Here is a 27,500-nt window from a genome sequence, read left to right on the forward strand (position 1 = left end):
CTAAAATTGTGTTTTATTCAGTTGCTGTCAGACGGTCCATAAGTGAAATTTATCAATATACCGTAGATCGTAAGACTGTAACGAAAACTGATTAGCTATGTGTTATGTTGCAAACAAAGACCAGTAGACAATTAAATAATACTCGAGACAAAAAAGAACATCAAAATTGTTCCTTAAAATGAAAGAGGGATAGTATGGATAGAAAAAGATGAAATGGGTAGATTTAAAGGTAAAGAAGAACTAAGAATAGAACAGTGCAACAACAGCTCGAAGCCGTGTGCCCACTGAGCTTGTAATACACTGATGAATGTATATTTCTCTGAAGGATTCATTTACCTCTCTGTACAAAATTGGCATATTGCAGACTTATATTGAAATTAATAGTGTTACATGTCTATACATAAATCTGTGAAATCACAAATGGATCTAATATTTGATTAATACAAGAAAATATCCGATTCTTTTTCATATGAAAAACCTCCTTTTTCCAATATTAAATTCTTCAGGAATAATATACGGTTTCAAAGAAACAATGTTGCTAAGCCCAACAACCTTCCTTTTTAATAACCAGATTCATCTTATCAAATGCGTGGGAGCATATACTGCTCAGCACACTTCATTAAACTAAAGTTATTTTCCATGGTTAATTACTTCAATAATCTATAATCCCATCATGTACTTTTATCTCAAAGATTATTTAATGCAATCAGTATCCTTCTTTTACCACAATAAGTACATTATAAACTTTGAGCTCATTCTCTGTTGCAAACATATACTTCATGTTCCAGCTGAATATAGCATACTGTGAATCACAATACAGTTCCTTAACTTTAACTTCATCATCTTCTACATCATATCATTCATATCAGCTTCCAATAAAAGAACATGTCAGTCTCACCTTAATCACCTCATTTATCAAAACACGTAGTCAACTGACAACAAAAATATTCTCCACATTGCAAAAATAAAAATAAAAAAGTTCTGATCATGATTATAACATACATATCATCCAAAATAGAGTCATTCCATACCTATCCATAGCTTTCCTCTCCTATATCTTATGACAGTTTTCAAATACTACCTATGTAGTCTGGAAAAAAAAAAAAAAAAAATCTCTCCGTAGTCAACGTTCTCTTCTAATGACTGGGACAAGATAAAAGTTATAAAATAACTTCTCTGCTTAATGCATTATATACTCAATGCTAAACCCTTTTTTTGTCTGTTCAGTTTGTTGTAACAATTCTGTTAAAATGCTGACTGTAAATAGTAAAAGATCAAATCTTAAATATTGTGCTAAATGTAAGCCAAAACATGCAAAAACAGTTCCATGAAACTGAACACCAAGGAAACCTAGAAGAACATGAAATGACATTACTTTCCCAAAAGTATTTTCAACACAGATACTGTAATAATGTTCCAAGTAATCTTATATTTCATTTATAAATATTTTTCTGTTCCACAAACTGTGAAAAAGCTTAAAGGATATTTACTGACAAATTCTTAACTTTCTAACCAAATCAATAAACTGCACATTCCACTTTAATGTCAGGATAATATTGTTTTAAATAATGAAAAAGTTTATGAGTCAGAGTTTTATCACAACCCAGGCAGAGTAATATGATATAGCACAAGATAACTAACTACTTCATACAGTATGTTTCATCCTCAGTACTAATCATTCCACAACATAGTTCAAATTGTAAACAAAGAGCATAATAAGAACAAAATCGTTAGGAAATCACAATATGACACCGATCCTACCATTTTCAAAGCCCGTAAGAGAGAAATTTGTTTATCGATCACTGTTGTTGGTCTGAAATGTAATTTTGTCAGTGGGCTTTTTCTGTTTTTTAATTAATACAAATTGTGATACTTTATTTTTGTACCCTACTGCTAATCTGTTTACATTTGTTGTCACATAGAAGCTACATAGCTTGTGAGAATCAATTGGCACAGTTTTGCTTTCATAGATTACAGCTCTTCACTCAACAGTATTCTGCTAAAAATTATGATTATTGTTGCTAGACTCAGACAAGTGTTTGTGTAAACAGCATTATTAGAGTGCTGATTTGACATATTTGTGGATATTAATGCAGTTAAGTAATGTAGGAAATACATTTCTTAAACACTGAGTAACTAGACACAAAACAGCAGAAAGGAGGAGCGTTAGAGCACGTAAGAAAGCTGGCAACAGACTCCTCACAGAAAATCGTTCACAGATAAAACCCTTTTTCACTTACTAATAGTCACCACAGAGGTCCCCCACCCCCATCCCAGATGTGCGGAGCACGGTGGAGAGATTGTCCACAGTCCTGTGGCAGTGTGTAGGAGACTGGCAGCAGCAACACGTAGTATCTTAATGCCAGGTGCAGAATTGTCACGTAACGTAACATAGTGACACGTTTTCTAGTCCTTACGTGTGGAGTGGTGTGAATCTTAGGTGGCGGTGTCCGAAGTCGGAGACGTGCGCACGGGTGCGCTCGACCGGGGCAAGCGGTGAGCCTCGAGAGGGAGGCGGGACGTCATCCGCCGGCTCGGCGGGCAGGATTAGTGGTTCGCCGTACAGAATTTTTGCAAGTGATGTGTCTGGGCCCTCTTTGAGTGCCACACGTATGCCTAGAAGTATCTGGGGAAGTTCCTCAGACTAGAGTCCACCACGGCACACGAGTGCAGCCTCGGCTGTCCCGTGCCGGCACTCGACCGGGCTGTCGCTCTGCGAGTGGCGGGGTGCGGTGTGGATCTCCGACACGCAACACAGAGCACACAGCTGGTCCTACAGGTTACACTTGAAGTGGCAGCCCTGGTGTGTCATCAGGGAAAAGGGGCAGCCTAATCGGTAGACTCACACATTGACGAATGTGTGGGCAATAGAGTCGGCTGTGACGTCCTCCAGAGGAACCGCCTCAACCTACCGAGTGGCCTGATCTGTCACAGACAGTACGCATTTGAAACCCTCAGACAGAGGGAGAGAACTCACGAGATCAACGTGGACGTGCCCCGGCCTGCCGGTGAAGGACGGTGAAGGTGCCGAATCGTGCCCGCCGACCTCACTACGTCGGCACGGGGTGCTCACCCTTGCCCACGTGCAGCAGTCATTCTTGACTCCTGGCCAGATTTAACGTTCAGTTACCAGTGTGGTGGTTGCTCTTATGCCCGAGTCGGACGAGTTGTGTTAGGCACTGAAGACGTCACGTCACAGTTCGGTCGGATGACTCGTCAGACCCTGCCGCTGTCGTCACTGCGGGAAGGTGGCGCATTTTGAGAGTGAGGGAACTCGATCGGTCGGTACGTAGATGTCGGATCGATCTGTCGGCTGCCTGCCGGCGTGCCAGGTCTTCGAGGTCGGTAGGCACGGAGACAGTACTGACCTGTGAGAGATAGTCCGCCACCACTGTCTGTCTCGTGAATGTATCACGCCTCTGTGGAATTGAGGTTGGGGTGGCGAAACCGACTGGGAGGGAGATCCTGAGACGAGTTGCAAATGGCGTCAATAAGAGGTTTACGGTCCGTGAATATTGATGTGTCGACAGATGTGCCGACACAGTGTTATTTTGAGGGGGCCGATAGGCACGCTATCTAACGCAGACGGGCGTGAATTCTGGAACAAGATACGTTATGACTGCTATCAAGAAAATACGTAGCTTTGGAATATACTTAACTTTATTCACTCCTGGTGATACATCTCTCTTGACTATACAAATGAGACTCGTAAGATACATGCACTGTTACAATTGGCGCCTTGCTAGGTCGTAGCCATGGACTTAGCAGAAGGCTATTCTAACTGTCTCTCGGCAAATGAGAGGAAGGCTTCGTCCGTACGGTCGCTAGCAATGTCGTCCGTACAACTGGGGTGAGTGCTCTATCGTATATCGAGACCTGCCTTGTGGTGGCGCTAGGTCTGCGATCACACAGTGGCGACACGCGGGTCCGACATGTACTAAATGGACCGCGGCCGATTTAATCTACCACCTAGCAAGTGTGGTGTCTGGCGGTGACACCACATTCCTCCCCCGCAAATCGGCAAACGGTCGTGTTATAAGGCTTCCGCCCGCCGTGGGGAGGACCCCATGTTGACGTATGCGATGAGGTGGGGAGCCTAACAACAGGCGAGGCTGTGCCACCCGCACCCGGCCATTCGGTCCGAGGGGAGCTAGGAAACGCCTGAAAACCTAGTCCAGGGTGCACGTCAACATGCAGTGTATGCGCCCGTAAAGAAACAGGAGGGGCCGAAGGGTCGACCTCCATTGCGCCTGGGCACCCGACGCGCGAAGACGTCAGGTGGTCCAGAGCGGGCAAGAGGTCCATGGCGGAGGACAGCTGGTCACGGGAAGCGAGCGGCGGCGCGTGACCCGGGGAGGCGCGTGGCGGCTGCAGCGAAGCGTCGAATGCGGGCGGCGCCGGCGGGAGAACAGGCGGCGGCGCGTCGCCATGGGGCAAAATGGAAGGCATCGTCGGTAACACCTGGGGATGAGGCGAGCCAGTAGATGGGTCCCCAGGGCGCTGACCGGATGGCACCGTCGCTGAAAGCAGACGGGGAGTGGCAGAACCCGTGCGACGACAGAGGCGCAGCTGATTGAGATGCCGACGCACCTCACCAGAGGCCCCCAAAACCAAATACATCGCGCGGCCGAGGCAGCGAAGAATGCGCCCTGCGAGCCAACGCCGTGAACCGCGATAGTTGCGATAGAATACAACGTCGCCTGGAGCAAAAGCAGGAGTCTGCCGCTGCATTGGAACCTGATGCGGCGGATGCAGCAAAGACATCAGGGTCCGATGAGGATGACCGTGGAGCAACTCAGCCGGCGAGCGACCATCTCGGGGCTTAGAGCGATACGAGGACAAAAAGAGCAACAACGCATCCTCCCGAGAATGCGACTCTTGCAACTTCAACATCTGTGACTTGAAAGTCCGGACCAATCGTTCAGCGGCACCGTTTGACTGAGGCGAAAACGGCGCGGATGTCAGATGTTGAATACCATTGGCCTGGCAGAATGACTGAAATTCTGTGGACATGAATTGTGGGCCATTGTCGGAAACAATAGTCTGCGGAAGACCTTCAATGCAAAAGATAGCAGACAACGCTTGGATGGTGGCAGAGGACGTCGTGGAAGACATCCGGACAACAAAAGGAAAATTACTGAAGGCATCAACCAGAACCAACCATCGAGCATTCCAGAATGGACCAGCAAAATCAATGTGCAAGCGTTGCCAAGGAGAAGTGGCTTTTGGCCATGCAAAGACTTTCCGCGGAGGTGCGGATTGTTGTTCGGCACACGCCATGCAAGAAGAACACATATGCGTAATCGCAGCATCGATTCCGAACCAAGTACAGTGCTGACGAGCAAGTTGTTTCGTTCGCACTATACCCCAATGTCCGTGGTGAAGAAGCCATAAAACAGAGGACTGTAACGAACGTGGGACCACGACTCTGGACTGATCATTATCAGAACGCAACAACAAAACACCACGTCGAACAAAAAGTCTCTCCTTGTGAGCAAAAAATCGGCGAACCAACGGATCCTCGATCCGAGACTTTGACGAAAGCCATTGCGTAGCAACAAAACGCAAAACAGTAGCAAGGACAGGGTCAGCAGCTGTGGCTGTAGCTACACGACGAAAATCAATCGGAAACGATTCGACCACTTCATCGGATTCCGCATCAATGAACATGCAAGCAAGTTCGGAAGAATCGAATGCTTTATCCTCAGCAACAGGCAAACGGGACAACGCATCGGCGTTTCCGTGCTTAGCAGTGGACCGATACAAGATATCGTAGCGGTACTGCGAGAGGAAAATAGACCAGCAAATGAATTTCTGCGCTGTACGTGGAGGTACAGGCTTGGTCGGATGAAAAAGCGATGTCAAAGGTTTGTGGTCTGTGATGATGGTAAAGTGACGACCATACAAGAAATCATGGAACTTAGTAACACCAAACACGAGAGCCAAAGCTTCTTTCTCTATCTGCGAGTAATTTCGTTGCGCAGACGAGAGCAATTTGGACGCAAAGGCAATAGGGCGATCATGGGAGCCAACTTTGTGCGCAAGCACAGCACCGATCCCGAAATCCGATGCATCTACCATCAACAAAAGGGGTTTCTGGGGATCGAAAGGCGTGAGGCAAGTATTAGAAAGCAACGCCGATTTCAACTGGCGAAAGGCGCGTTCGCATTCCATCGTCCAGACGAACGGAACACCTTTACGGCGTAAGCGATGAAGCGGAGCTGAAATGGAAGAGGCATTGCGCACATATTTATGATAATAGTTAATTTTACCCAACACACTCTGTAGCTGCTTTACATTTTGAGGGGAAGGCAATTCTTGTATGGCACGGAGGTGCTCTGGACTCGGATGTATGCCTTGGGCATTAATGACATGTCCCAGGTATGGTAAGTCACGAGCAAAAAACACACATTTGTCCTTCCTCAAGCGAAGACCATTTTGTCGCAAGACCTGAAATAATGTTCGTAGGTTCGCAAGATGATCTTCTTCTGTCTGTCCGGAGATCACTCTATCGTCCAGATAGTTTGCCGCAGTAGGGACTGGCGCACAAATAGTTTGTAAATATTGCTGAAACAACGCAGGGGCGGATGCACACCCGAATGGCAGTCTTTTGAATCGGTACAATCCAAGATGCGTGTTAACCACCAATACGCGCTGGGATTCGTCGTCCACCGGTATTTGCAAGTACGCATCGGCTAGGTCCAACTTTGAAAAATATTTTCCCGGGCACAGTTTAGCAAAAAGATCTTCTGGGCCCACGCAAAGTCTCAATTTTCCGGAAGGTTTTGGCAAAATTACTAAGGGTGAGGCCCAGAGAGAAGCTTGCACACGTTCAATTACACCTTGTGATTCGAGATCGTTTAACGTTCTTGCGACCTCATCACGCAATGCGTGGGGAACATTGCGCGCTCTGAAAAATTTCGGTTGCGCGTTGACTTTCAGTTCCAAATGTGCTTCATAGTTTTTAGCGCAACCTAAGCCCGGTGCAAAAATGTCTGCAAATTCGTCACATAGACGAGAAACACTGTCTGAAGGCACAGTTTGATTCACTGATAGGACCTGATTTACAATAGACATGTTAAACAACTGAAATAAGTCTAAACCAAACAAGTTCACTGCAGTAGAAGAATGAAGAACGTAAAATGACACAAGTTTCGTTTGTCCCTTGTATGTTGCAAGAAGGCTGCACTGTCCTAACACAGGAATTTTCTGTCCTGAATATGTGGTTAGCTTAACATTTGCGGAACGCAACGGAGGTTTGCCCAGTTGTTTGTACGTGTCGTGATTGAGCATTGAAACTGCAGCTCCGGTATCGAGCTGGAATGGTATGACCTTGCCATTAAAGTCCAAATCTACAAAAAGTTTATTGTCCTGCTGACGACAAGAGCGACTGTTTTGTGCAATTTGAACAGACACTTGTACAGAATCACTTGCTAATTGACGTGATTTCCGGCGACGTCGACGCACAGTTTTTGTGGGACGAACACAGTCACTATTAGAGAAAGTGTCACTGGACGAAGTGGAATTAATGACATAAATGTCCATGGGCGAAGGTCCACAAGCCTGAGTGTCCTTGGTTCCATTCCGGCGCGAAGCAAAGGGCCTGGAATGGTTGTGATCGTCTGATCTGAGCTTTTTCTGGCAAACACTCTGAACACGTCCTTTCCTATTGCAGAAAAAGCAAATAGCTTGGCGTGACGGGCAATGTTCACGCGAATGTCGAGTAGCACACTGCGGGCATGATTTCACTGCATTTGTGTGCTGGCGCGGCACACCTGGCTTAGAGCGCGGCGGCAGCTGCGTCAAAGTGCGCGAGGCCCGGTTACCGGGCCGTGCAGCGCGTCCAGCGGGCTGGTTAATGTTACACACGGCTGGCGAAGTTTCAAAAGATTCCTGAGCACAGTCAAGTGTGTCTTATCTATCTAATATGTCTATCACTTGTTGAAGGGAGGGATTTACTAGTTTCAAAATTTGCTCCCGTATGCGAACATCAGAAACGTTCTGTGCAATTGCATCACGCACCATTGTATCTGAATAAGAAAGGCCACAGTCACAGTCAAAGGCACAGTCCCTAGTAAGTCCTTGCAATGTTGCTACCCACTCCCTATTAGTTTGACCGGCCGTATGTTTTGTACGAAAGAACGTATACCTTTTTGCAACCACATTAACCTTTTCTTTGAAATAGGCATCTAAAGCAGACAAAATTTCCTCGTAGGACAGAGTTGCTATGTCGCGTCGGGGAAACAATTTCACTATCACACGGTAGGTGGACACACCGACACAAGAAAGCAAAAACGGCGAACTGTCGGGACCATTCTGTCCACGATTCGTGCACCGGGTTGTAGTGCCTAAAAGGCGGTGCAACTGCGAGTTGTGGCTGCGGTAGCGGTGAAGCGGCGGCTGCCGCATCGTGTTGCAGTGCACGTTGACCCTGGACGAGCTGTCCAAGGGCATCCAATAACGCCTGCGCCTGCTGATTCTGCAAGCGATAAAATTCGGACAGTACATCTGGCGAAGCCATGACACAAATAAATGTACGCAATCAGAAAGAACACGTTTCCTTTAAGCTGCGTCGCCAAATGATGTGTCGACAGATGTGCCGACACAGTGTTATTTTGAGGGGGCCGATAGGCACGCTATCTAACGCAGACGGGCGTGAATTCTGGAACAAGATACGTTATGACTGCTATCAAGAAAATACGTAGCTTTGGAATATACTTAACTTTATTCACTCCTGGTGATACATCTCTCTTGACTATACAAATGAGACTCGTAAGATACATGCACTGTTACAATTGACGCCTTGCTAGGTCGTAGCCATGGACTTAGCAGAAGGCTATTCTAACTGTCTCTCGGCAAATGAGAGGAAGGCTTCGTCCGTATGGTCGCTAGCAATGTCGTCCGTACAACTGGGGCGAGTGCTCTATCGTATATCGAGACCTGCCTTGTGGTGGCGCTAGGTCTGCGATCACACAGTGGCGACACGCGGGTCCGACATGTACTCAATGGACCGCGGCCGATTTAAGCTACCACCTAGCAAGTGTGGTGTCTGGCGGTGACACCACAAATATAGTGGGTGAAGCCCTTCGATATCGTACAGAAGTATTTGATCACCTTATGAACCAGTAAAAGTTCTCAATCAAACACCGACCACTTACACTGAGACATTGTCAGTTTTTTCTAGGCAGATCGGAGTGATTCTGTAGTGTCACCCACGCCCTGTTGCTGGCATCTGCCGTGAGGGTCGTAAGTGGATTTAGCTTGGAGCGGGCGAGGGTAACAGCTTCAGAAAGCGTGGTTCTCAGACAGTTGGACGTGTCGATCGTGTCGTTTGATCCATCGGCCAGGAACACGTCGGGCAAACAGCATCTTGTACGGAAGCTGCACGGGGGAGGTGTCGGCGATAAAAACTTACCCTGACTAGAAGGCATCTTAGTGCAGAATGATCTTCTGGGAGAGGCAAGCTAAGATTGGAGTTGACCCATCTGAAGGGGGGGCGCATGCCTGCAAACGAAACAGTGTGTCCCAGAAAAGTAACAGTGGTGTTACTAAGCTGCGACTTTTCACAATTCATCTCGATGCCATTCAATTCTGATGCCGTGCGAACTTGACGAGGTGCTCCTGATGGTCGCTGATAGATGATGAGTACACGAGAATATCACTGAGGTACACATAGGCAAAAGGAAAGTTAAACACCACTGAGTCGATAAAACGTTGCTACGTTCGTGCAACTTTTTTAAGGGTGTAAGGCACAAATTGGTATTCAGAGAGCACAAATGGCGTATCGATAGCAGTCTTAGGTATGTCGGGTGGGTGCCAGGGAACTCGGTGACACGCCATACAGCAGTCAAGCACTGTAAACACTCGGACACTGTGCTAGAGTTGTGTGTAGTCCTGGATGTGGTGCGAATTTAGCTCAAATGGCTCTAATCACTATGGGACTTAACATCTGAGGTCACCAGTCCCGTAGACTTAGAAGTACTTAAACCTAACTAACCTAAGGACATCACACACACCCGTGCCCAAGGCAGGATTCGAACCTGCGACTGGAGCAGCCGTGTGGTTCCAGACTGAAGTGCCTAGAACCACTCGGCCACAGCGGCCGGCGAAAATTTAGCATTCAGTAATCACCGTATATACGGAATGTACCATCTTTCTTTAACACGAGGTGTATCGGTGAGGGTCAGTTGATGGTTGAGACCACAGGATATCCGCGTCTTTGACAGTGTCCTCAGCACAGTGTAGCTCGATCGGGTTAAGGTGCCAAACCTTGTCGAACCAGAGTCCCCTCCGCGGTATTTATCTCGTGACAGGTGCCACTGCTGATAGCGACTAAGCAGTAGGTGAGACGGCAGGGGGGGGGGGGGGGGGGCTCGATTGTGTGAGCTGCAGGTCGCCGGTAGCAGATGAAATATAACATTGGTGGGAGATGGAATGTTGGCACGTGGGAGGTGGAGTAGGTTCACTGGCAGTGTGAGTGACGTGTCAGCTGACATCGGGAGATCGCGGGTGAGATGCGGTGCGACGGTGGGCAGTGAGTGTGACGGCGTGCTAGCTGCGAGGACGATGTCACAATCACTACGCACGTCACACGGAAGCAGGTGCGGTTGCCGGGCCTCGTGTATTGGCGTTCGTGTAGTTGCCGTGGACAGAGAGAGCGGCACGTCCGCCCGGGTCGCAACTGTGGGGTCAAGATCGTGCTCGGGAAACAGTATCGGCAGAGATGCGGCGGAAGTTTGCCGGTACATGTGCAGTCGGGGACGGCGCTGAGTCGAAAGAGATCTGCTTCGAGTTTTGCGTGCAGAGGGCTGCCATCTGAGAGCACTCGTGTGAGAGCTCGGAGATCTGAGAAGGCTGTCGCCACAGGAGATTGTGGCACCGGAAGAGTGGTGGACTGCAGTGCCTCGAAGGTAAGGCGAGAGGTCACAGTGGCAGAGGAAGTTCAACCTTATGACAGGTTTGTCGATTTCTACGACGTAAAAAGTCCAGGGAAAAGCTTATTGTGGGAAACACAGAGTAATAACCTTACGTACCTGTGAGAGGGGATACGTGGTCTGTTTACAGTGACAAAAGGTAGTGAAGCTGGAGAGGGGTCATCAGATGTGACAGTGGCGAGGGTGACGCCGACAGCTGCTCCCGTGTGCACGAGGAAGTGGAGGCCGGACATTACGTCACCACGTAGAGACGGTGAGTGTGTGCCCGAGGTGGGCGCCGTGTGATCCGGACCGGTAGGCGCCGTGTGGCGTAGAGGCGGGACGTGGCGTGGCACCTAAACGTGACTGCCGTTCGTGTTTAGGTGACTGCGCAGAGGCCTGCAGTTGTGAGCGGTGGGCGAAACATCGCACGAAGCTGACACTGTGGACAGGTAGGGAGGGGGGACGGAGAGGCAGTGTCGGCGCTCGGAGGCCGGTCGGGCACAGCTTCATCCGTGTGTGGTGCATGTCGGGTCGTCGACACTGGCAGTGTGGGGCGGAGGCCGACAGATGTCAGTGGTGTTGCAGTGGTGGTCTGGCCCGGGTGTGCGCGACTGTGAGCACGTGAGGAAGGGGGCAGCGGGGACGGCACTGCCCCCACCGCCGCAGTCGGCGACGACGCTCGAGGCGTGCACCGGCAGAGGCGAATAATAGCGAATGCTCGGTCAGCGGAACGGATGCTCGACTCCGTAGCGGCAGTGGTACGCGGAAGCAGCTCCGGCTGTACCTCCTGAGAAAGTTTGAGGAGCCGAAGGGTCCAGAGAGTGATGTCGGTCCTAACTTAACTGTCGATTTCCGAGTGAAGGTGCCGTCAGAACTCAGACGGCGTTCATTTGCCGAATAGTTCGGCGTGAATAATCTGGTGTGTGGCCTCCGGAGGAGGACAGGAGAGGTGCTCGATGAGGCAACTTTTACACAATGTACAGTTGCAGTCTGTAGGTGATGAAAGCAGCAGATCACTGATGAGATCGATGTGGTCGTGCCAATGACTGGTAAGGTAAATTGTGCTCACGATAACGTCAGATACAGCACGGAAATCGGGGATATAATCCACTAGGGCAAACCACATCTTAGGGTTGTCCTTTCGCACCTCGGGAAAGCTCAGAGTGGTAGTATTAAGAGTGGGCGAGGAAGCAGCCAACGTGCACTGAGACAGGGGAGCTGTACCGGCCTGCGGTGTCAAATCGTGACCGAGTGGTGGGACGGCCGTTATCGGAACGGTGCCCGAAGCAGCGGAAGCCCGGCCCGGCTCGTAGTCGGACGCGTGCCGGAGGCTGCTAATATCGAGAGTGGACACGGTCAAAACGTGTGCGTCGGTGAAAGGGGCCATCGGAAGGCGGCACGACCGGAGCAGGTGCAGGCAGAGCAGGGGTGGTGTAGTGGAGGGCTGGGCTCTGGGGAGCAGCGACGACCCGAGTAGGTCCGGAGGGGGCTGCGGCGCCACAGTCGGAGGCAGCAGGTGCGGACGTGCGGGTGTGGACGAGAAAAGGATGCTGTGGTCTGTAGCGGCAGGACCGGGTGCGAGTGAGGTGCGTAAGGAGGGTTGCTGCGGCGCCGTCGGCCGATACGTTTGGAGCGGGCACGAGCAGAGTACGGGTGCCGTAGGGCGGTGCCGCAGGAGCCGGGGTGGAAGGTGCGAGAGCGTAAGTGACCGGTGCGGCAAAAGCGACCAGCATCACCGAAAATCTGTGCACGTGGGAAGCGAGACGTGCGGAGATGCGGTCCTCCGACACGGCGGAGGTGACCCGCGTCACTGCTGAAGCGGGCAATAGTGCTGACACGGAGAGGTGAGCGTGCTGGCGTACCGGTGCGGCAGAGGTGACTGGCGTCACCGAGTGAGCGTACGAAAATGAAACTGTGTGACCGGAACCCGTCGCAGCAGAGGAGCCGGTCGTCGTCATCGCAAATTGTGAGAACACTGCAGAATGGGGCAGCACGCTTTGGACTCACCGGACGGGCCGTTTCGTTCCAACCTCGGCCACGGACCGGCAGTGTGATGTGGCGAGTCCTTTACGGGGACGAGGCCGGTGAGCGGGTTACTCGCCACGAGGTGGTAGGCGTGCAGGGCAGCAGACGTTGTCGGCCGTATAGTGCCGGGTGAGGCTGGTTCAGTGGCATCGGAAACCCGTCAAATGAAGTCGTATATTTCTGCCTTATCCACGAGTGACAAGGCATTGTAGGCACGGAGGAGTCTGAACGCGAAGGAATAATATGACCCGTGTCGGTAGTGAACGGAACCGGAACACAAGAAAAAAGGCGATGCACACTCACAGTTTTCAACATAACTAACAGTTGTTGGAGTCACCACTGTGGTTATTAATGCAGTTAAGATAATTCCTGTTACTAATGACACACGTTTTGAGGGAAATACATTTATGAAACACTCAATAACTAGACACATTACAGCAGAAAACATGAATGTTACAGCATGTGAAAAACCCAGCATCAGACTTCTCAAAGAAAGTCTTTCACAGATAAAACACACATTTCCCTTATTGACAGTTGCCACATATTTTTGAAAAAATTTTGATATGAGCTAGAGATTGTGAGTTTAAGTTTTACATTTTTACATCAGAATTGCATACAGTAAATATTATGTTGTTTGCATCACTACCACAAACTAGTCTGCCACTGTTTCTAAACCAACCACCAAGTGAGCTGTAACTGTTTACAAAATTGAAATTTTCAAGTTTTTGTACTTTGGAAAAACTATTACAGATATTTTTCTCCACACGAAATATATGCAAGTGCCAGGTTCCTAATGCTTTTTAGCAACTAATACTGAAACTTCATTTGCCCTAGCCAGTTCGAGTAATGCTTACAATTAGACTTTTACAGCAGAAAACAGTTTGTCTGTAGAACAGGATCCTCTACTGTGCTTAGAGCATTACCTCAAAATATTATCTTCTACAACATTATCATTCAAAGTTTGCAACTTTGCTACATCACCATGAACACTAATTTCAGCTTTGCTGTATTCTTCAATTAATACTCTTGGTGCTACGCCTTTATTCACAGTTTCATAAATTTAACATATTCACTCAAATTGAAACACCTCAACACAAAAGTTTCACGAGCTTCTAAATTTTCTTCGCTTGAGTGTTAGTCCAACCATCATTCTTGCATTTTAGAAATAATTACTGTTACTTTCCATACAAACCCACATAAAATTCCTTCTCCTCAATCTGCAAACACGTAGGTCCACAACAGTATCCAAATTTTTATTCTGTAAGATCCCAGACCCGAGCTTCCAAATTGAGCTGACTCTCTCCTCTACTGTTGTCCAGAAAGAACTGAAAAATAAAAGCTGAGAGAAAGCACACTTTTTTTGCTACGTGTGTGCAGCTAATAAATTGGCAAGAAGGAAGGTCGCACAGTACCTTCTTTTTATTGCTCCTTATTGAATTTGTGGCTCTATGGAATTAGCATTTTTAGATCTAGGCAGAACGACTGACCTTCACTGTAAGATAAGGACAATGCTGCACGATGAAACTTTATCCTTCTCTCTGTTTATTGTTTCCATCTCTCATGTAGTAATTTATAGCAGTTCCACATTGCAGTACAAAACAAACCTCAGCCAGCCAGTGACCTCAAAAAGAAAGGGATACCTCCCACGTCATTCACCTCGTGACTTCACAGTGAAACTATTTGCTCCGTAACTAACCGACAACTGCTCGTTACACAAATTGACGAGAGCAAAGATAGGAGAAGTTTCAGTTCAGCTATCTTATAATACGTCGATATTTTACATCCGGAGATCTTCGTATGTGGTTAAATACTTCTTTTATAAAATTGTCAAATTATTGCTCAAAATATTTCATACGTTGAGATTGATAATTTCAGATACGATTATAATTTTGAATTAAATTAGAAGTACAAAGAGTAATAGTCTTCTGAAAATAAGGCTTACAATAAGGTACAGAGCACATCGTTCAGAAGTGCAGTGTAATATTCCTTCGGGCACGCACGCACGTCCTAAGGAACACGGGCTGTGGTAAGCTGCAGCCATTATGACGTATGTGAAATGTATTTGCAGTTGCAAATACGGACAAATCTCAGCTGTATAATGGAATGGTGACAGCGAAAATTTGTGCCGGACTGAGACGTGAACCCGGATTTTGCACTTATCGTGAGCGGTCACCTGTCCGTTTGCACGCTTCACGGCCAGACCCAAACTTCCACATGTCGAAAACCTGCACCGGTGCGTTCATTATGTACGTTTCTGTACAGGGGAGGCATTTTTAATCGAAATTCACGTGCCCAGTGTCGGTGGATAAATACGATATTGTAGTGCCTGTGTTGTCCAGAAGTAAAAAGCGTGCATCTCTGAAGGAATATTGCATCATACTTCTGAACAATACAGGCACTGAAATATCATATTTATCCATCAACACCAGGCAAGCAGCATTCAATTAAAAATGCCTCCCCTGTATGGAAAAATATATAACGAATGTACGAATGCAGGTTGTGGACATACGGTTGACAATATATTGAAGTTTGCATCTCGTCTGGAAGTACGGTCCGATAGCCTAACGGCAAACCGACTGCTCGCAATAAGTGGGAAATCTTGGTTCGAGTCCGTATCTGGCACAAATTTTCATTGTCATCATTCCATCACACAGCCGACGGTTCTCCGTATTTGCAGCTGTGAATACATTTCGTGTTAAAATAAGGCTTACGTATGTTGTATCTTTTTTTGAAAAATATGAGACTGTTATATTATCAGAAGTACAATATAAAGTCACGATTTCTTCGGATCGTGTCATGAACTGAATGAGTGTACACAGTCTACAATACACGACACTGACCAGCTCCGTAACACAGGGGGGGAGTGATCTGTGAGCTTGCTGCTGCTGTTGCTGCCACTGAGTCTTGTTCGCAGGGGACTGTGCCTGTTCTTTTCCTTCCCTCTTCTCTGCTTACAAATACCCATGCTTAATGGTAGTAGCCAAAATAATGACCTGACCATGGAATATGCACAAATAGGTTGCTGTTTTGCCAGGTGGTGTAAGTGGAACGTGGTTTATGGTTGGCTTACTACAGGTATCTGTGGCATTGCTTTTAGCCTGCTTAATTGTGAAAATGTTAGTGCCTTATGCTGATTAAATATTGAGTGTCTTGTGAAACTGCCCATGGAGGTCTGTAACACAGCATACGCATACCAATGGGGCACCTATGCTGTGAGATCTGTATCACTAAATAGCTAACACAGATTTGGAACTTGCAACTGGGATTGTACACTAACAACTTCAGGGACAACAAAAATTGGATTTTCGGCCTTTCATATAATTATTGATCAAATTTAAAATTCTGCCATAATATACTCACTGAGATGTATGATCTTATGTTAAAGGTTTAACACAATAAGACCAGTATTGTTTTGTTTTATTTTAGGGCACAAGAACAACTAGAGTCGTACGTGCCCATTTCAGAACTGTAGGACACGAAGATGAAAGGGAGTAAAAATGACTACACATTAAGCCCAATTCACAGAAGGAAAGACAGCTAATAAAACGAACTTAAGTTGGCTAAGGAGACGACCGTTTGCCTCTGTTTGATTTCTCGGAGCCTTTCTGGTCGGCAGAGGAAGACTCGGACGTTTGTCGGCCGGAGAGACGTAAGAGGGCTTCACGGGAGTATTCCTCCTATCCTTTCCGGCCTGCCGGTCGTGTAGCAGGTGACTCTGCCCCGAGGCAAAAGTTCGGTGGCTCGTCGCACACCCGGAGCAGGAGACGGGGACACTGTGCGATTTCACAACCGCGGTGCCGAATTTGAGGTCGCATGTCCGCACACTTCGTGGAGTGACACGTAGCGATGACAGTACTTTAAGTGCCGGACGGTAGAACACGTGGCTTCCGACTGGCCGACAATTGCGAGTGACCGGGTGAGGCACTTTTTCCTTCGGCCAGATCTTCCGGACGACCCACTCGTCGAGATACGCAGACAGTCTCAGGAGGAGACGGCACAGTCGCCACTGCAGTCGGCAGGGCGGGGAGAAGGAAACAGAATGTCACCCTCTCGAGCATCCCTGTCGCAGGCTACACATTTGGCCAGGTGTCGACAGGACATTTGAGTGTGGTTATAACGGTGACAGTAGTAGCAGCGCATTGGGTTAAGAACGTAGCCTGCTTTGATCTTTGACAGAAACATTTTTCTATAAAAAGTGAGAAAAAGAGTGCACACGAGCACTAGTGATTACACGTAACGGCACCCTGATCGGAGAGGTACATTTGGATTTCTGTCTCGATCGGACCGTCGAGCTACTCAGTGTAAATAACACCGCGGGACGCATACGGCATTCGGTGGGCCTCGACACGGGCGGGATAGTTGCGGAGGAGCGAAGCTGTGAGCTGTCGTCGTGCTCGAGAATCGGTAGTAGTCTCCAAAACTGAAGTACCGTCGTGTAAACGAGAACAGGATTTCACGTGCCTGGCAATTGCGTCGACACCTTTCCGAATAATAAATGTATTTACCGTAGCTAAAGGACAGACCGTCTTCAGCTGTAAAATGGCAAGGAACTGTGGTGCAGAGGGTCACTGAATCTTTAGCCTCGTTCCACTTACGTTCGGTAGACGTCTTCTACCAAGAGACGATCGGCTCGTGGCGAGAAAATGCCCCGCGGTTGTCGGCGCCTCTGACGGCACACTCCTTCCGACCGTCAGCCTCCCTCGGAGGGGAGCGCTCCTGGCTCAGGTGGTCGTTCGCACCTCCCGAACGCCTGACAGAGGGACCGATTGGCAGTTTGGGAAGGTGGCAGCACGGGCAACCGCCCTTCCTGGGCCGGGTCCGTACCGGGGGGTACGTGCGAACCCCACCTGTCGGTGTGGGGCTACGAGTTGTGCGTTACCGCGTCACCCGTTACGTGTCGGACGCACAGGTTGACCTTCAGGAGCGCACAGTGAGGAATAAGAAAAGGAGGAACCTCAAACACTGGAGCGGAGGAAGGACGGGAGAACGGGAACGGAGAAAGCGAAAAGGACCGAAAAATGTTGGACTGTTCTGATATCGGCTACTGAAAATTCGGAACACACTTCAACGAGAGGACAGACATGTGGAACGAAAGGGAAAAGGTGCTGCAAAAGCTGGGCCCCCGTGGTGGCCTAAGAGTGGCAAGCCCCCTGGGGGGGATGAGACCAGTACGAGACTTAGAAACTGTGTATATGTGTTGAGGTAGAATAACTCATCCCAGACTATACTCGTCCTATGTTTGATAATGAGAGCACGTAATGACTTCTACTTCTAATTCTGCATCTACATCTAATCTAGTCGTACTCTGCAAACCACCGTGAAGTGCGCGGCAGAGGGTATGTCCAGTTGTACCAATTATTAGGGTTTCTTCTATTGCAGTTACGCATGGAGCGTGGGAAAAATGATTGATTGAATGCCTTTGTGTGTGCTATAATTATTCTAATTTTAATTCGTGATATCCGTGTGACAGATATGTAGGCGTTTGTAGTATATTTGTAGAGTAATCATTTATAAGTCAGTTGTTGAAACTTTGTTACTAGACTTTCTCAAGATAGTTTACATCTATCTTCAAGAGTCTGACAGTTCAATTTCTTCTGCATCTCCTTAACACTTTTCCGTGTGTCAAATTAAATCTGTGACCATTTGTGCTGCCCTTCTCTGTATCCATTCAATATCCCGTATTAGTGCTATTTGGTACTAAATCTATGAGATCATTCCGTTTAACATCCCTAAAATGATATGTCCAGGTATTTAAATGAGTTGGTCGATTCCATCTTTGACTCATTGATATTGTAGTCATAGGATACTACATTTTTTGAGGTGTGCACAATTTTATATTTCTGAACATTTAAAGCAAGCTGGCAATCTTTGCACCACATTGAAAGCTTATCAAGATCTGACTGAATATTTATGCAGCTACTTGCAGGTAATACTTCATTATAGATAATTGCATTATCTACAGAAAATATGAGGTTACTATTAAAATTGCCCACAAGGTTATCAGTACACGACATGAGGAGGAAGTTTCCCAACACACTTCCTTGGCACACACCTGAAGTTACTTCTACATCTGACGATGATTCTCCATCTGAGATAACACGCTGTTCCCTCCCCACCAAAAAGTCCTCAATCCAGGTACAAATTTCACTCGATTCCCCCAACGATTGAACTTTTGACAATAAGAATAAGTCTGGTACTGAATCGAATGCTTTTCAGAAATCGAGAACTTCTGACGAAGTTCAAACATAAATTCAAACTTTTCCAAAACTTTTTCTTCCTTCCATCCTTAATGTCTGACATTTAACACATTAACACATTTTGTAAAATAATCAGACATCTGGAGCTGTTTTACATATGTAAGTTTGTTTCTTTAAGGGATTCATTTTGGCTAGTTATATTGGTTTGATACTAAAGCTAAAAACCATTACGTAAACTGTCATTGAGCCAAAATAAACTTTTCATACACTAAGCATTTCTTCCAGTTATTGCTGTCAGTGCAGATGCATATAGATTCTGCTCCTTCTTTCAACTTTTTCCCAATAGAAATTTTATTCCGATTTGTTTACGATTAGTGAGAGGGTACACAGTCAGTTAAGAACAAGAAAACGAGGCAAATTCAGTTGTCGTGCAATGTAGGTCATGAGAACAGAGAATTTGGTCGGACTAGAAAAGAACCGGGGCGGTCGGAAGCAGCTGCGACACAGACAGTACGAACCGACTCCTCGAGGATTTGCCAGATGAGATTGTAACCTGTTCACAGTGAATACCAGCCGTCTCTTAGCTGACAACCAGTTGGCCCAGTGAGCGTGGACGATGTGGGAGCTGTTCAGTCCACAGCTCGTGGTCTAGTGGCTAGCGTCGCTGCCTCTGGATCGCGGGGTCCCGGGTTTGATTCCCGGTTGGGTTGGAGATTTTCTCTGCCCAGGGACTGGGTGTTTGTGCTTTCCTCGTCATTTTACTACTGTCGTCATCATTCGTGGCAGTGACTACATTGGATTGTGAAAAAATTGAAACTTTGTGCGGATGCTATTGGCCGTGCAATTGAGCTCCCGACAAACCGCACGTCGTCATCGTCATCCTCGTCCTTCTGTTCACCACTAATACTGACTTCGTTTGCGTCCACCTGTCTTGCTGCTGTGCATCTTCTGTCACTGGAATTTGATTATGTGCCTCAGAAAAGACAGAAAGCATCTGTTTATATGACCGGTAACGAAGTTTCTTTCTTCTTGAGGTTTGCCATTGCTTTCTTTGTAGGTGTTTGTACAGAAGGGGAATCGTTCAGTTGCAGGTACTGAAGACCTTGGTGGAGAAGTGCACCAGAATACACACACTGACGGCTCCCTACAAACTGCTGAAGTCTGAAAGGTGCTCGGAGGCCCTGTCGCAGCTGCACAACCTCCGTGTGCTGAATCTGGAACCGGAATACAAGGAATTCGATCGTAGCTCTACCCAGGAACCTTGTTTGGTGCGACCTCTGGTCAACGGATGCCCGCAACTAGCCGAGGTCGACTTTGGGTTTACGTATATCAATATGGAAGACCTGAGGTACTTTCTGAGAGCCAAGAGGAACACCCTCAGGTCGATACGCATAAAGTGGGCGATGGGTGGGACGAGGTGAGTGTTATTACCTGTCCTCCTAAGATTGTCTAACTTCTACTCGAAATTACTTTCGGTTGACGAGTGTGCTTCCCGTGTATTCGATATCTTCACCCTACACGGTATAACCTGCGCCTTTCTCGTTATGGTAAGTGGACTTTTGGCATATTTCTTCTCGCGTACGTATAAAGGGCTATTAAATACAGATTGTTATGTAGCTAGCTAAATATTGCTACGATTCCTTTAAAAAAGCTGCAGGTCAGCTTTCGTCAGTTTGGTACGGAATTACTTCCATTCGTAAGTGACCGTGCCACTGTTTAAGCCTCCGTATTTAACAGTTGTACCCAGTTCAGTTCTGTGCAATACAACAATACCTGGCAAGCCAGCCTCACCCGCGCATTTTGGGTTCCGAGTTTGTCGTGAAAATTATTCTGCACATTTCGTAGTGAAATTAACAGGCAGAATGTGTCATTTCCAAATTAGCACTTATAATTTAAGAAATGCTGATAATGATTCATTGCATAGACACAGCCTGTGGATGAGGAAGTTTTTGAAACATGTATCCCTCAGGGCACCATTCTGGATCCATTACTTTTTCTGTTTATGTCTATAATATTTTACCATAAATTCTTTCTCTTCAACTTGTTGGTGTACATTATTATCGCCCAAAGTAGAAAGCAGCAACATTATGAGGCACTTAGCAACTTGTGTACGAAGGAACTGTTCACGTTATTACGGGAGCTTGTACTGGAGCAGATACCTTAGTTATTTACTGGTACTACGTAGCTTCGTTGTGAAACGTTTGCCGGAAATATCTGTGTACATACTACGGTAAATTCCACAAAGCAAATATATCACAAGTTGGTCCCGCCAGTTGTGTCTTTAAATTCAGTATACTCCAGTTCCTTGACATAGTTTTTATTTTATTTCCACTGATAAATTAATGACTGTTGACAATTAACTGTTATCAGGAATCATTGTGACCTGGACTATCATTGTTTCATTAGTAAGCATCATACAGAGAGACACAGAAACTATAAAAAAAAATTATTCATTCCAACACGTGCAGATAGAATGTAAATATTGTGAAAATAATGTTCACAAAAATACTCGGTGAGCACATGTATTTGCAATGCTGGTAGATGATGCTGACTTTCAAACAGTGCGGTAATATCTAAGTGAAATAAATGTAACAACTGGGAAAAAAAATTATAAAAAATAACTCACGATCTTTGTTATCATCCAGGACAGAACAACAGATTTCGAGCAGTAACAAAAGCTTCACTCTGAAACACATAATTCGAGCTCACTACAATCACTGGTGTACGAACCTGCTGAGTGGTGAACTAATAAACTGATCAGGCCCTGACTGAATTACAGCAGTCGGTCGGGAAGTTACCGTAGCTGTACCGTAGGAGCGGCTGCCGACACCTCCAGTTTAGTCTCGCAGGTATTCCAGTACTACACTCCATTCACTGAAATGACAGACAGCCTGCGGACACGACGAGGCACGTGACCGCAGCACTGCCACCGAGAGGTGAGCAATACGGGGCACACTTCACTCAGTTTGGCCACGTCTGTTGCGATTGTAAGTCATTAGTGTGTGATCTTAGATTCTGATTGTAAAGTTCGTCTCGTTTGAAAGCCCAGTTTTTGATTATTCGTGTGTCAGTGTCAGTGATTGTAATCACATTCGTCATTCATTATTTTTGTGGTCACCTAGTAGCTATCCCCTTTATTTCTATTTGTATAACATAGGAGTAAACTTGTCATGTTGTCCTCTGCGGAGACGGTGAGCGAGGCCGACTTGTCAGATTTGACTCTAACTGAGAAGTGATCAAAGAAGAAGTCATTAACTTCTGTGGAGAAGCACATGGCTCTTAATCTGTGTAAAATGGAGCTGTTGTATCCAGAGCAGTCAGTGACCAATATTGTTTTGAAAAAAACTTGGTTGTCACACTCTTCAAAGTCTCCCAAGAAAGAAAAATTATGACAAACTTTCAGGAAGTATTGGTGACTTCGATAGAACTGCGATACGAAGGAAATTTTTTGTAACATGTCACTAACAACTGACAAAGTGCTTGTGGCCACGATTAAAAATCCACATTTGAGCAACTTCCATATATCATTTTATTATCATACAGTTTTAAAAGAAATGAATTTTAAATACTTTCGGTGTGGATGCAGTAGCGTGCTAATAGACAGAGATGATTTCAGGGAGGCAGTGTCACCTACAAATGATAAATTGTTGAGAGATGAAGGAAGACCCGTCTATTGTTTGGACGAGACATGGCCAAATACACGACATACCTGAAGTAACGTCTCGGTGCATAAGTCCATAAAATCCTCTAAACAAGCATTTCTATCTGCATTATCCACTGGAAACAGGTAAAGGTAAATGCCTGATTATCACACATATTGGGAGCAAAGCAGGTTTTGTCAGAGGCAGTGTGTGAACTTTCAAATCCAAGACGGGCCCAAGAAAAGTGGAGGCTACTGTGAGGAGATGTGCAACAGTACATTCGAGAAGTGGTTTGAAGACTTTTTCTTCGGCTTCAGCAAAAAGAAGTTACTGTTCTCGATAACATGTCGTGCTATTCTTGTTGAAAAGAAGAAGTACCTAATCTGAATGCCAATAAGCGAGATATACCGGAATAACTAAAATCTAAAAATATTGTTATTGGAAAATGGAGTATTGAAGAAAGAATTACTGGAAATTGTTAAAAAAGAACAGAGTAGTGCACAAAGAATATGCAGTGGATGAAATGGCTGATGGAGCAGGGAAAACTTTTCTTCTGATTCCTCCATACCTGGTGAATTAAACATAATCGAGGTAGTTTGGGCCAAAATCGAAGGCTGTGTTGCAGAAAAAGACAGAACACACAAAATGTCAGAAGTTAAAGAACTATTAAAACAAGCAGTGACTGCAGAAGAGTGAAACAAATGTGTTTTCCATGTGATGGAAAAAGTTTGACCTCAAATGTGGAAATTAGACTGCATTATAAAAGAGAGAAAAGAGTGTTTTGTTATAAACTTGAATCAAAGCAGTTCAACTTCAACAGAATAAGTTTTATTCTTCCTTTAACATTATTGTGGGTCACGTGAAACTGTGTCTGTTTCATTCCAGCTCTCAGTGAATAGACTAATGTGGAGATTTTCCACACTCAGGTTATCCTCTGGACTCAAATTTTCCTGATTTCAGCACATAAATGGTAATTCCTATAAACATGTAACAATACCACTGTGGCTTTAGCTAAACTTCTGCACAGACTGTTCAGAATTTTTAACTTTTCTCTGTCTAGGATCACTGGAATTGTGTTTGTATCTTTTGTAGTTTGTCAAACGTTAATTCTAGATATCTGCTGCCCCCTTTTGCGTAAACCCTGTACTTTGACAAGAGGTCATCGAGCCAATGTAGTCTTTCGAAATGACTGTTTTTGCACGTGAGACGACAACTCACGGGCAATAATAGAAGAGATGCTCCACACTGGCTCTAAATACACGTGGGTGTCCGATCGACTGACGGGCACTCATCAATGGGCAATACCGGCAGCGTACCATTTACTTCTGAAGATGTCTCCCAAAACGGGAGACAAAGAGCCAGAGAAAAGTTTTATATATTGACCTCAGCTTCTCAGCTCAGAAGTTTAAACTGGACTAAACACCAGCTTCGAGAACCTACGTGTTGTTTACGAAGATGTCTCATACAAAGATTTTCATTTCGGCAATATATTCTCACGAACAATTGTGCCTGTATATGTCAATAATCATTTAAAGGCAGAATGTTGTAAAAGAACTTTTTGTTTTACTTATTTTACTGAATTACATGAGCAAGCAACAGCTGGCAGCACTGACTTATTGGTCATCATATACACACAATAAATAAATATGAAATGCCCAGTTTCTGAAGACAAAAAACAAAAAAGAGAAAAAACTGTATGTTGAAGCCTTAGCAGTATTAAAAGCTGACTTCGGAAACACTATTTCATCACCAACTGAATGTGTTAATATGTTGGGCCTTAACTCTCACCATTATGTCTAACGTATATTAGTATAATTTATCAAAAAACAAAGATGATGTGACTTACCAAACGAAAGCGCTGGCAGGTCAAAAGACACACAAACAAACACAAACATACACACAAAATTCAAGCTTTCGCAACAAACTGTTGCCTCATCAGGAAAGAGGGAAGGAGAGGGAAAGACGAAAGGATGTGGGTTTTAAGGGAGAGGGTAAGGAGTCATTCCAATCCCGGGAGCGGAAAGACTTACCTTAGGAAGAAAAAAGGACGGGTATACACTTGCACACACGCACATATCCATCCACACAATACAGACAAGCAGACATATATTAGTATAATTCATCCCTGATGGGTATACTTTCTGTGACACTAATAGTAATGATCTCAGCAGCGAATGATGCGATAGTGACAGTTGAACACGTTGTTGTTGTAAATACAGTATAAGAACTATTAATTTAGAGTTATAATATAAAGTACTCTGTTTCTTTGGTCTTTTGAAACGTGACGGGAGACGAATAATTCTGAAAGACCCCATTTCTGTTGTTACACAGCTGTGTCCCACCGTTGCTGGAGGCCTGCACCGAGTTGGAACGTCTGGAACTCTGCGAGGATGACGACTTTGAGATGGTCCACAGTATACCGAGAGAGGCGTTCACTGCCCTGGGAAAGCTGAAGAACTTGCAGGAACTCAGGATATCGATCCCTATTCGACTACCGCCTGGAGTTGCTCCTCTGGCATTTAAGTAAGTTAAGTGGTGAACGTAAACATTTCTTGTGAGTGCTTAATGCATTGGGGATGGAGTCTATTAAAATGGGATAGGAGAGAAAAAGCGGAGGAGAAAGGAATATGCAGGTACTCTGGAGGGATAGAAAGTGCGTAGAGGCCGGGGCGAGGGCACCGTAGAGGTTACAGGACGGTGGAGGCTGGGGACTGGCAGAAGTCGGGCTAGGGGAGTTACGGGAATGGTAGATACGTTCCTAATTGAGTTCCTAATTGAGTTCCTACTTATTCAGTTCACGTAAAAATCCAGACGGCACGGGCCGCGAAGCGGATGTCGAAGTCGAGCACACTGTACCGGGTGTGACTCTCGGCAGCCGTGTGGCCGCCGTCCCTCGGCCACAGTCGGACAGTGGCCATTTGCGTGGACAGACAACTTGTCAGTTTCGTGCCTACGCGGGATGCTACCTCTACATTCGCACTCCGCAACCCACCGTACCCTGTACCACTACTACTCATTTCCTGTCCTGCTCCACTCGCAGACTAGGTCGCACTACTGCCCTATATGCAGTCTCCTTTACAGATGAATCGTACTTTCCTAAAATTCTCCGAATAGATGAAAGTCGACCGTTCACCTTACCCGATTGTTCCGTTTCGTACCACTTTGCAGTGTTACACACAGATATTTAAATGATGTGACTGTGTCACACAGGACACTACTAATGCTACATCCGAACATTACGGATTAGTTTTTGCTACTCATCCACATAAACTTACATTTTCCTACATTTAGGGCTAGCTGCCATTCATCACACCAACGAGAAATTCCGTCCAAGTCATTTCGTCTTCTCCTGCAGTCACTCAGTGACGACACATTGCCGTACACCTCGATGTCACTGGCAAATGACGGCAGGTTGCTGCCCACCCCGTCTTAGATATTATAGATATAGATTATTATATATTATATATATAGATAATAACAGAAGTCCTGTTGCATTTCCCTGGGGCACTCCTGACAATCCCCTTGTCTCTGACGAACACTCACCATTTCTATAATTTAAAGTGTCTTTGAGCCACTCACGTATCGGGGAACTTGTACTTTCATTAAGAGCCTGCAGTGGAATGCTTTCTGAAAATCTAGAAGTATGGGATCTGCCCAGTGCCGGAGCCCTTCATCTATAGTTTGCAGTATATCACGTGAGAAAAGGACGAGCCGAGATTCACACGTGCGATGCTTTTTAAAACTGAGTTGATTTCTGGACATGAGATTTTCAGTCCCTAGGAAATTTATTATATTAGAGCTCAGAACATGTTCAAGAATTCTGTAGCAAACCAGTGTTAAGGATATTGGTGTCTAATTTTGTGAGTCAATTCTTTTACCCTTCTCGTATACGGGAGTCACCTGCATTGTTTTACAGTCGAGTAGGCCTTTGCGCTGGGTGATTTGCAATAAATGCCGAGCTGTAGAGTACTCTTTGTAATACTGAATTACAATTTCATACAAACCTGGTGACTTATTTGTTTGCAACTCTTTCAGTTGTTTCTTTACACAAGAGACGCTTATTACTACGTCATCCGTATCGGGCTCAGTACAGTGTTCAAACGACGGTACGTTCGTACGATTCTCTCGTGTTAACGATTTCGTACACGTGGAATTTAAAGCTTCCATTTTCATTTGCTGTCTTCGACTGCCACACCAGACTGGACATCGAGTGACCGGACGAAAGCCTCAGATACACTTAGCGAGTTTATGTAGGACCAGAAATGCCACACAGTGGTTGCAGGTAAGTACACAGCCGACGTGGCTGCTACCACAGGTGGCCCAGATTTTGATGGGGTGGGAAACATCTGTCACAGAACTGGAGTAGTCGTCAGTGATAGGAAGTACGGAGCAGATCTCGCACGTAGGTCTATTACTGGGATATCGGCACGAGGGTAGGGTTTAGGATCGAGGGTGGAGTAGGAACAGACAGAGATATCGCGTATGTCAGATGAGCAGTGGGATACTACTGTAGGGGGGTCGGGGGAGATAGTGAGGAGGACATTCCTCATTTCAGGACACGAGAGGCAGTCCTAACCCTAGTGGTGATTCACTTGTTCCAATCCTGGATGCCACTAGTCACAAAGTGATCTGCTCCTTTGTGGCCAGTTGGTGGGTACGAGGGGATTACTAGGTGACTGGGGAGAGAAAGTGCAAGGGATCTGTTTCTGGACTGGGTGGTC

At 46.1% G+C, this 27,500-nt stretch overlaps 1 protein-coding gene across 3 annotated transcripts in view; it reads left to right on the top strand.

The window, feature by feature from the left end:
• The window catches only part of LOC124622522, a 242,915-nt gene that overhangs the window by 165,568 nt on the left and 49,847 nt on the right, over positions 1 to 27,500 (top strand). For 2 of the 3 annotated variants that reach the window (XM_047148255.1, XM_047148253.1), the window contains 2 exons: positions 20,224 to 20,555; positions 25,111 to 25,302. In XM_047148255.1, coding sequence (XP_047004211.1) covers positions 20,224 to 20,555; positions 25,111 to 25,302 — 524 coding nt within the window. The remainder of the gene's footprint in view (positions 1 to 20,223; positions 20,556 to 25,110; positions 25,303 to 27,500) is intronic. The other variant, XM_047148254.1, reaches the window with a different exon arrangement.

The sequence above is a fragment of the Schistocerca americana genome, chromosome 7 (assembly GCF_021461395.2).
Source record: "Schistocerca americana isolate TAMUIC-IGC-003095 chromosome 7, iqSchAmer2.1, whole genome shotgun sequence".
Classification (NCBI taxonomy): Eukaryota; Metazoa; Arthropoda; class Insecta; order Orthoptera; family Acrididae; genus Schistocerca; species Schistocerca americana.